Below are 10,578 nucleotides of genomic sequence, written 5' to 3'. Positions count from 1 at the left end.
AGTGTGAGAAATGACCTCAAATTGTAACGATGTCTCGGTGGTATGAGGTGACAACAGCTGATTGGCTGTGATGTAACGACAGCAATGTTGTCACTTGCGTTACTTGGTGGGTATAAAAGGCGAAGCGAGAGCTAGTAATTCATTCCAACTTACTTGCTTTACTTTCATCTCTTCATCTTATTCTACAACTCTTCAAAATGGTAAGTATAGGTTTGAACTGCCTTTGCTATTACGTTAAGGTTGTTCAATGTAAACGAACAATGAATTCTTAGGCCGGTGGACGAAAATCAAAGAAGGAAGGAGGCAAGAAAGCCCAAAAATCAACATCCAATGCTTTCTCTATGTTTGATCAAAACAAAATTCAGGAATTCAAGGAGGTATAAGATTTGGAAAATGTACATGCTGTATATCATTCTATAAACACATATTATATACAGGCTTTCTCTATCATGGACCAGAACCGAGATGGTTTTATCAACAAAATCGACTTGAAAGATACATACGCAGCTTTGGGTAAGTATAGTATTGCTTGTCTTACATTGGCAAGAAAATAAAACTAAACAATATATTTAGGAATCCGTGACGTCAGCATGGACAAACTTGAAGCAATGGTCCTGGAAGCTCCGTCTGCAATCAACTTTACCGTCTTCCTCAACATGATGGCTGATAAATTACATGGTTAGTAAAATATTTACAACGGCTGTTGTCGGCTGTTTTACTCGCATTCAGTTTGTTAATATAAAAACAATTTTAGGAACCGACTCCGAAGATGTCATCGTTCAAGCTTTCAAACTTCTTGATCCTGAACAGAAAGGAGTGATCCACAAAGACTAGTAAGATATTTCAGTTAAATTTTAAACCGCTGTAAGATTGAGTTTATCTATGATGCATTATTTTACCTGTGTGTTCATTTCTACAGCTTGTCACAACTTCTCATGACTCAAGTTGACAAATTCAGCAAAGAAGAGGTAAAGTCGCTACTAATTATAAACTACTAGTAAATTTTTTTAATTCTCTTACATTAGATACAAGTTATAACTAACTAACCACTGTTAAACCACATTCGATGTTAAATATATAACTTTGTTTTTTTATAGGTCGAGCAAATGTTCGAAATCGCACCGATAGATGTCGCTGGTAATCTGGACTACAAAGCACTGTGTTACGTCATCACCCACGGACAAGAAGAAGAATAAACAACTTTTTCATTTTATTCAATTTTGAAAATTGTTGGTACATGACATATTGAAAATAAAATTTATGCGATGTATTTCAGGACTGTTCAGCATTTACAAATAAACATTTGCTAGGCTGTACTGAGTAATCGAAATTCTATTTATTTGTGATGTTATTTTAAATGATGTAATTTTTCAATCGCTGTGTACCAATAATAAAACAATGAATCATCATATTCGGTGTGTTTTAATAATTAATGTAGAGTAGGTTAGGGTAAAATGGTCTTTGTTTTTATTTTTGTATTGCTCATTTTGAATGAATGAATGAATGTAACTTACTTTATCCTCGCGTGGCCGGAAAACGACAGTCGTTATAACACGGGTTTAACACCTCGTGCCAGCTTACGAGTTGCCATGTATGTTACTTTTGGTAGTACATTCAAAACATGGACAAAACATAATCAAAACAAGGACAAAAAAACGAAAAGTATCAAGAAATGTACAAAATATAGATAAATCATGGGCATAAAAATAAAAAAATAAAAAAAATGTTCCCTAACATATACAAAATATGGAACAAATGAAAAAAATTACCCAACAAATCATAGACAAAAATCAGATTAATTAAAAAAAAAATGTACGAAACATAGACAAAACATGGATCAAAACATAGAAAAAAAATTAAAAGAAAATAACAAAAAAAGTACAAAACATGGACAAAACCCAAAACACAATGGTAGCAGAAACGTTATTATTTAAAAGAATTGTTTGATGATATTCATCTGGGGCGGAATTCTCGTGTCCGACTAAATCTAGTCCCTGGGGGTCGCTGTTGGTTACTGCGTTTTTTTTAACTGGCCGACTATTATTCAGTCGGTGTATTTTCACAGTTAGCCGGCCGGCTAAATTTCCTGTGTGTCACAGAAGTTAGTCAGTCAAAATTTATCGACTATAAGTTTTAGTCGGGCAACTAAAAGAAAAAAAATATTTTTTTTAGTCGACGACTAGTTTAGTCAATAGACGGGAATACCACTCAAATCGCTTCCATATAGCACAGTATTTCTTAAAGTGGGACAAATTTACCCCTGGGGGTAAATTATTCGTATTTAGAGCGTAAATGAGCTACCAATCAAAATCCACATTTGTTGACGGACAGAAAAGTGTGCCAGTTGTAGTTGTTGTAGATTTTAGATTAATATCCTAATTCGGATTTACTGCTAATCCTATCTGTCACATTAAATATAACTGATGTAATTAGTTCTTTTCGCTTTTTATTACATTGAGCGCCATATTACACATTATGGGAAAAACCTAAAAAGAATCTTTGTTAAAAGGGTAGAGCATACAAAAAAGTTTAAGAACCATTGATATAGCAGGTTACGAATGTATTGGTTAAGCAAAAAAGTAAAAAATAAATATCTTGCAACTCATTCTGACTACAGACTGTGTCACACTACACAACTAATATTTAACTATTTAAAACTCCCGGACGAAGATTTATACGCAGCAGCACATCATATTGTAGCATTAATGTGATCAAAATTGGGGTAATGGGCCAAGTCTGGCCTAAATCCCAGATCCTAACGGACCTCACCCATACAGAATGTGATCAAAAAAGTTTCTTAATGATCGTGAGTTAACAAAATCCATTTAGCAAGGTGATATTGCTGTTCGTATAAGATTCTACATATTTTCAATTTCGTCATCGCAAAAGCAGTGTTGGATCGACGCGGGTTGCCTATAGTACGATTTATAACACTATTTATCTTGACACGTTGCGCTGAACAATGTAGAGACTGATATATGTGGCTTGAGTCTGCGCAACGTGACAAGCGCATCGCCCCTGCATATCAAGAATGTGACGACAGCAGTGTTGTCACTTACATCGTTTGTGGGGTATAAAAGGCGAGGCCCGCCTGGTAAGAAATCATTCCAACTATTTGACTCTTCAGCTTACTTGCTTCTTCAGCTAACCAGACAAGGAATTCTTAAAATGGTAAGTCGTAGCATTATCATACCGATCAAGAGATAGAGTTTAAAAACTGACTTTGAATTCTTAGGCCGGTGGACGAAAATCAAAGAAGGAAGGAGGCAAGAAAGCCCAAAAATCAACATCCAATGCTTTCTCTATGTTTGATCAAAACAAAATCCAGGAATTCAAGGAGGTATAGGATTTGGAAAATGTACATGTATATCATATTATAAACACATATTATATACAGGCTTTCTCTATCATGGACCAGAACCGAGATGGTTTTATCAACAAAATCGACTTGAAAGATACATACGCTGCTTTGGGTAAGTATAACATTGCTAATATATTATATTGGAGTCATATTGAAACTGAATAATTTGTTTAGGGATCCGTGACGTCAGCATGGACAAACTTGAAGCAATGGTCCTGGAAGCTCCGTCTGCAATCAACTTTACCGTCTTCCTCAACATGATGGCTGATAAATTACACGGTAAGTAAAACCATGCAAACCGCGGTTGTTTATCATCTATTGTAGCAATATATAATGACATTTAATTTGCTAAGAAAAAAAATATTTTAGGAACCGATTCCGAAGATGTCATCGTTCAAGCTTTCAAACTTCTTGATCCTGAACAGAAAGGAGTCATCCACAAAGACTAGTAAGAATTTCATAATAGAAATTAACATTGCAAACTTGTTCAGTTTAATATCATCTCCTTTAAATATGAGAAAAAATAACGACATGTTAATTTCTACAGCTTGTCACAACTTCTCATGACTCAAGTTGACAAATTCAGCAAAGAAGAGGTATAAGTTTACCTAGCTACTGTTAAACAACAAAATATATTACTTTGTTTTTTAAATATTGTTTAAAAACGCCTTAAATATTTTCTAAAAAAATTAAAAAATTTTAGGTCGAGCAAATGTTCGAAATCGCACCGATAGATGTCGCTGGTAATCTGGACTACAAAGCACTGTGTTACGTCATCACCCACGGACAAGAAGAAGAATAATCAATCTTTTATTTTTATTCAGTTTTGAAAATTGTTGGTACATGACACATTGAAATTAAATTTGTGCGATGTTATTTCAGGACTGTTCAGCCTTTACAAACAATTTATTTGCTGGGCTGTACTGTAGAACATTATTTATTTATGTTATTACTTTTTAAAATGAGTATATTATTTGTTTAATAAGTATGTACCGACAATACAAAAACGATTGAATTATATTTGCAACAATGTTGTTTATTAGTAAAAACAGCAAGATGTGTATCTGGCAAAAAACATGTCTTGCCACAGCAATATTAGGTCTGCAGCAAGTTATTTAAGCTGGGTTTGAGAAAAATAGAATACATCATAAACCAACATATACAGAAACATAGTACGGCGGGGAACATGAGACAGATTTTCATTATATGTTTTCGTCCCTAGTGGTAGAAAACGAAAAACATTCAAAGAATTATAAAACGTATCCTCACAACTTACACAGACTAATGTTAAGTGTGATGGGAATATTTAAACTAAACGTGTCTCATATACGATGCGATCATCCACGCGTGGTTGGTGAGGTAGGTTTGGTTGGTGTGATTGGTGTGGTTGGTGTGGTTGGTGTGGTTGGTGTGGTTGGTGTGATTGGTGTGATTGGTGTGGTTGGTGTGGTTGGTGTGGTTGGTGTGGTTGGTGTGGTTGGTGTGATTGGTGTGGTTGGTGTGGTTGGTGTGGTTGGTGTGGTTGGAGTGATTGGTGTGATTGGTGTGATTGGTGTGATTGGTGTGGTTGGTGTGATTGGTGTGATTGGTGTGATTGGTGTGATTGGTGTGATTGGTGTGATTGGTGTGATTGGTGTGATTGGTGTGATTGGTGTGATTGGTGAGATTGGTGTGGTTGGTGTGGTTGGTGTGATTGGTGTGATTGGTGTGATTGGTGTGATTGGTGTGGTTGGTGTGGTTGGTGTGGTTGGTGTGGTTGGTGTGGTTGGTGTGGTTGGTGTGGTTGGTGTGGTTGGTGTGGTTGGTGTGATTGGTGTGATTGGTGTGATTGGTGTGGTTTGTGTAGTTTGTGTAGTTTGTGTAGTTTGTGTAGTTTGTGTAGTTTGTGTAGTTTGTGTAGTTTGTGTAGTTTGTGTAGTTTGTGTAGTTTGTGTAGTTTGTGTAGTTTGTGTAGTTTGTGTAGTTTGTGTAGTTTGTGTAGTTTGTGTAGTTTGTGTAGTTTGTGTAGTTTGTGTAGTTTGTGTAGTTTGTGTAGTTTGTGTAGTTGGTGTGGTAGGGGTGGTAGGGGTGGTAGGGGTGGTAGGGGTGGTAGGGGTGGTTGGTGTGGTTGGTGTGATTGGTGTGATTGGTGTGATTGGTGTGCTTGGTGTGATTTGTGTGATTTGTGTGATTGGTGTGGTTGGTGTGGTAGGGGTGGTAGGGGTGGTAGGGTGGTAGGGGTGGTAGGGGTGGTAGGGGTGGTAGGGGTGGTAGGGGTGGTAGGGGTGGTAGGGGTGGTAGGTGTGGCAGGTGTGGTAGGGGTGGTTGGTGTGGTAGGGATGGTAGGGGTGGTAGGGGTGGTAGGGGTGGTAGGGTGGTAGGGTGGTAGGGGTGGTAGGGGTGGTAGGGATGGTAGTGGTGGTAGGGGTGGTAGGGTGGTATGGGTGGTAGGGGTGGTAGGGTGGTAGGTGTGGTAGGGGTGGTTGGTGTGGTAGGGTTGTTTGGTGTGATTGGTGTACCCCTACCACCCCTACCACACCAACCACCCCTACCACCCCTACCACACCAACCACACCAACAACACCAATCACACCAATCACACCAATCACACCAATCACACCAATCACACCAATCACACCAATCACACCAATCACACCAATCACACCAATCACACCAATCACACCAATCACACCAATCACACCAATCACACCAATCACACCAATCACACCAATAACACCAATAACACCTACCACACCAACCACAACAACCACACAAACCACACCAACCACAACAACCACACAAACCACACCAACCACACCAACTACCCTACCACATCTTGGTGTGGTTGGTGTGATTGGTGTGATTTGTGTGGTTGGTGTGGTTGGTGTGGTTTGTGTGGTTTGTGTGGTTGTTGTGGTTGGTGTGGTAGGGGTGGTTGGTGTGATTGGTGTGATTGGTGTGATTGGTGCGATTTGTGTGGTTTGTGTGGTTGTTGTGGTTGGTGTGGTAGGGGTGGTAGGGGTGGTAGGGGTGGTTGGTGTGATTGGTGTGATTGGTGTGATTGGTGTGATTGGTGTGATTTGTGTGATTTGTGTGATTTGTGTGATTTGTGTGATTGGTGTGGTTGGTGTGGTAGGGGTGGTAGGGGCGGTAGGGGTAGTAGGTGTGGTAGGGGTAGTTGGTGTGGTAGGGGTGGTAGGGGTGGTAAGGGTGGTAGGTGTGGTAGGGGTGGTAGGTGAGGTATGGGTGGTTGGTGTGGTAGGTGTGTTAGGTGTGATTGGTGTGATTGGTGTGATTGGTGTGGTTGATGTGGTTGATGTGATTGGTGTGATTGGTGTGATTGGTGTGGTTGGTGCGGTTGGTGTGGTTAGTGTGGTTGGTGTGGTTGGTGCGGTTGGTGTGGTTGGTGTGGTTGGTGTGGTTGGTGCGGTTGGTGTGGTTGGTGTGATTGGTGTGATTGGTGTGGTTGGTGTGGTTGGTGTGGTTGGTGTGATTGGTGTGGTTGGTGTGATTGGTGTGGTTGGTGTGATGGGTGTGATTGGTGTGATTGGTGTGGTTGGTGTGGTTGGTGTGGTTGGTGTTAGGTGTGATTGGTGTGGTTGTTGTGGTTGGTGTGGTTGGTGTGGTTGGTGTGGTAGGTGTGATTGGTGTGATTGGTGTGATTGGTGTGGTTGGTGTGATTGGTGTGATTGTTGGGATTGGTGTGATTGGTGTGATTGGTGTGATTGGTGTGGTTGGTGTATTGTGTGGTTGGTGTGGTTGGTGTGGTAGGGGTGGTAGGGGTGGTAGGGGTGGTAGGGGTGTAGGGGTGGTTGGTGTGGTAGGGGTGGTAGGGGTGGTAGGTGTGGTTGGGTGATTAGTGTGATTGGTGTGGTTGGTGTGGTTGGTGTGGTAGGGGTGGTAGGGGTGGTTGGTGTGGTTGTGTGGTAGGGGTGGTAGGTGAGGTATGGGTGGTTGGTGTGGTAGGTGTGTTAGGTGTGATTGGTGTGATTGGTGTGATTGGTGTGGTTGGTGTGGTTGGTGTGGTTGATGTGATTGGTGTGATTGGTGTGGTTGGTGTGGTTGGTGTGGTTGTGGTTGGTGTTGTTGTGATTGGTGTGATTGGTGTGATTGGTGTGATTGGTGTGATTGGTGTGATTGTGATTGGTGTGATTGGGTGTGATTGGTGTGTTGGTGTGATTGGTGTGATTGGTGTGGTTGGTGTGGTTGGTGTGGTAGGGGTGGTAGGGGTGGTAGGGGTGGTAGGGGTGGTTGGTGTGGTAGGGGTGGTAGCGGTGGTAAGTGTGGTTGGGGTGATTAGTGTGATTGGTGTGGTTGGTGTGGTTGGTGTGGTAGGGGTTGTAGGGGTGGTTGGTGTGGTTGGTGTGGTTGGTGTGGTAGGGGTGGTAGGTGAGGTATGGGTGGTTGGTGTGGTAGGTGTGTTAGGTGTGATTGGTGTGATTGGTGTGGTTGGTGTGGTTGATGTGATTGGTGTGATTGGTGTGGTTGGTGTGGTTGGTGTGGTTGGTGTGGTTGGTGTGGTTGGTGTGGTTGGTGTGGTTGGTGTGATTGGTGTGATTGGTGTGATTGGTGTGGTTGGTGTGGTTGGTGTGGTTGGTGTGGTTGGTGTGGTTGGTGTGATTGGTGTGGTTGGTGTGGTTGGTGTGATTGGTGTGATTGGTGTGATTGGTGTGGTTGGTGTGGTTGGTGTGGTTGGTGCAGTCGGTGCAGTCGGTGTGGTAGGTGTGGCAGGGGTGGCTGGTGTGGTTGGTGTGGTTGTTGTGGTTGGTGTGGTTGGTGTGGTTGGTGTGGTAGGTGTGGTTGGTGTGATTGGTGTGGTTGGTGTGGTTGATGTGATTGGTGTGATTGGTGTGATTGGTGTGGTTGGTGTGGTTGGTGTGGTTGGTGCGGTTGGTGTGGTTGGTGTGGTTGGTGCGGTTGGTGTGATTGGTGTGTTTGGTGATTGGTGTGATTGGTGTGGTTGGTGTGGTTGGTGTGGTTGGTGTGATTGGTGTGGTTGGTGTGATTGGTGTGATTGGTGTGATTGGTGTGGTTGGTGTGATTGGTGTGATTGGTGTGATTGGTGTGATTGGTGTGGTTGGTGTGATTGGTGTGGTTGGTGTGGTTGGTGTGGTTGGTGTGGTTGGTGTGATTGGTGTGGTTGGTGTGGTTGATGTGGTTGGTGTGATTGGTGTGGTTGGTGTGGTTGGTGTGATTGGTGTGGTTGGTGTGGTTGGTGTGGTTGGTGTGGTTGGTGTGGTTGGTGTGGTTTGTGGTTGGTGTGGTTGGTGTGGTTGGTGTGGTTGGTGCGGTTGGTGTGATTGGTGCGGTTGGGGTGGTAGGGGTTGTTGGTGTGGTATGGGTGGTTGGTGTGGTATGGGTGGTAGGGGTGGTAGGTGTGGTTGGTGTGATTAGTGTGATTGGTGTGGTTGGTGTGGTTGGTGTGGTTGGTGTGGTAGGGGTGGTAGGGGTGGTTGGTGTGGTTGGTGTGGTAGGGGTGGTAGGTGAGGTATGGGTGGTTGGTGTGGTAGGTGTGTTAGGTGTGATTGGTGTGATTGGTGTGGTTGGTGTGGTTGATATGATTGGTGTGATTGGTGTGGTTGGTGTGGTTGGTGTGGTTGGTGCGGTTGGTGTGATTGGTGTGGTTGGTGTGGTTGGTGTGGTTGATGTGGTTGATGTGATTGGTGTGATTGGTGTGGTTGGTGTGGTTGGTGTGATTGGTGTGGTTGGTGTGGTTGATGTGATTGGTGTGATTGGTGTGATTGGTGTGGTTGGTGTGCTTGGTGGGGATGGTGTGGTTGGTGTGGTTGGTGTGGTTGGTGTGGTTGGTGTGGTAGGGGTGGTAGGGTTGGTAGGTGTGTTAGGTGTGGTAGGGGTGGTATGGGTGGTAGGGGTGGTAGGTGTGGTATGGGTGGTAGGGGTGGTAGGTGTGGTTGGTGTGATTAGTGTGATTGGTGTGATTGGTGTGGTTGGTGTGGTCGGTGCGGTCGGTGTGGTTGGTGTGGTTGGTGTGGTCGGTGCGGTCGGTGTGGTTGGTGTGGTTGGTGTGGTAGGTGTGTTAGGTGTGATTGGTGTGATTGGTGTGATTGGTGTGATTGGTGTGGTTTGTGTGATTGGTGTGATTGGTGTGGACACGTTTTTTTTTATCCAAATATCCTTATCACACCTAACATAGTGTGAGTTGTGAGGAAGGTTTTATAATTTTTTTTCGTTTACTACCACTATGGACATTTGTCTCATACTAGTGAAAAACAACGTTGCAAATATATTTTATTCGTATTTTTATTTTCGGTACGTATATAATAAAACGATTAATGCACTTTTTTATAAAATAATTGCATAAATAAATAAATGAATTGTTTGTAAATGCTGAACAGTGCTGAAATAACAGCGCATAAATTAGACTTTCAATGTTTCACGTATCAAAAAATTTTAAAACTGAATAAAAAAGGTGAAAAATTGTTTATTCTTCTTCTTGTCCATGGGTGATGACGTAGCACAGTGCTTTGTAGTCCAGATTTCCAACGACATCTACCGATGCGACTTCGAACAATTGCTAGACTTATTCATATGAGTTTAGAACACTTTTTATAATTTAAAAAAAGTATTTTATTTAACAATCACACCAACCACACCTACCACACCAACCACACCAACCACACCAACCACAACAACCACACCAACCACACCAGCCACCCCTGCCACACCTACCACACCGACCGCACCAACCACACCAACCACACCAACCACACCAACCACACCAACCACACCAACCACACCAACCACACCAACCACACCAACCACACCAACCACACCAACCACACCAACCACACCAGCCACCCCTGCACACCTACCACACCGACCGCACCGACCGCACCTACCACACCGACCACACCGACCGCACCAACCACACCGACCGCACCAACCACACCGACCACACCGACCGCACCGACCACACCAACCACACCAACCACACCAACCACACCAACCACACCAACCACACCAACCACACCAACCACACCAACCACACCAACCACACCAACCACACCAACCACACCAACCACACCGACCGCACCTACCACACCGACCACACCGACCGCACCAACCACACCGACCGCACCAACCACACCGACCACACCGACCGCACCGACCACACCAACCACACCGACCGCACCGACCACACCAACCACACCAACCACACCAACCACACCAACCACACCAACCACACCAACCGCACCAACCGCACCAACCACACCGAC

The 10,578-nt window shown here is 43.5% G+C and overlaps 2 protein-coding genes across 2 annotated transcripts; both read left to right on the top strand.

Moving 5' to 3' along the window:
* Positions 1 to 66: 66 nt before the first annotated feature.
* LOC149732660 (myosin regulatory light chain, smooth muscle-like) lies at positions 67 to 1,411 on the top strand. Its single transcript, XM_089882536.1, has 7 exons — positions 67 to 200; positions 273 to 377; positions 438 to 513; positions 574 to 678; positions 755 to 833; positions 920 to 968; positions 1,098 to 1,411. Exons 1-7 carry the CDS (start codon positions 198 to 200, stop codon positions 1,194 to 1,196), a joined length of 516 nt encoding a protein of 171 aa, XP_089738662.1. The 5' UTR covers positions 67 to 197; the 3' UTR covers positions 1,197 to 1,411.
* Positions 1,412 to 3,011: 1,600 nt separating this feature from the next.
* LOC149732659 (myosin regulatory light chain, smooth muscle-like) lies at positions 3,012 to 4,381 on the top strand. Its single transcript, XM_089882509.1, has 7 exons — positions 3,012 to 3,171; positions 3,236 to 3,340; positions 3,398 to 3,473; positions 3,536 to 3,640; positions 3,731 to 3,809; positions 3,909 to 3,957; positions 4,065 to 4,381. Exons 1-7 carry the CDS (start codon positions 3,169 to 3,171, stop codon positions 4,161 to 4,163), a joined length of 516 nt encoding a protein of 171 aa, XP_089738635.1. The 5' UTR covers positions 3,012 to 3,168; the 3' UTR covers positions 4,164 to 4,381.
* Positions 4,382 to 10,578: the final 6,197 nt, after the last annotated feature.

This window comes from Ciona robusta, chromosome 8 (genome assembly GCF_009617815.1).
Source record: "Ciona robusta chromosome 8, ASM961781v2".
In the NCBI taxonomy this organism is placed as follows: domain Eukaryota; kingdom Metazoa; phylum Chordata; class Ascidiacea; order Phlebobranchia; family Cionidae; genus Ciona; species Ciona robusta.
Note: the sequence above shows the minus strand (reverse complement) of the source record. Positions and strands in the feature narration are given on the sequence as shown.

Coding starts and splice junctions, on each gene's coding strand:
- LOC149732659 (XM_089882509.1), top strand. Junction 3,341..3,397: donor AAATCCAGGAATTCAAGGAG/GTATAGGATTTG, acceptor TATTATATACAG/GCTTTCTCTATCATGGACCA. Junction 3,474..3,535: donor AGATACATACGCTGCTTTGG/GTAAGTATAACA, acceptor TAATTTGTTTAG/GGATCCGTGACGTCAGCATG.
- LOC149732660 (XM_089882536.1), top strand. Junction 514..573: donor AGATACATACGCAGCTTTGG/GTAAGTATAGTA, acceptor CAATATATTTAG/GAATCCGTGACGTCAGCATG. Junction 969..1,097: donor ACAAATTCAGCAAAGAAGAG/GTAAAGTCGCTA, acceptor GTTTTTTTATAG/GTCGAGCAAATGTTCGAAAT.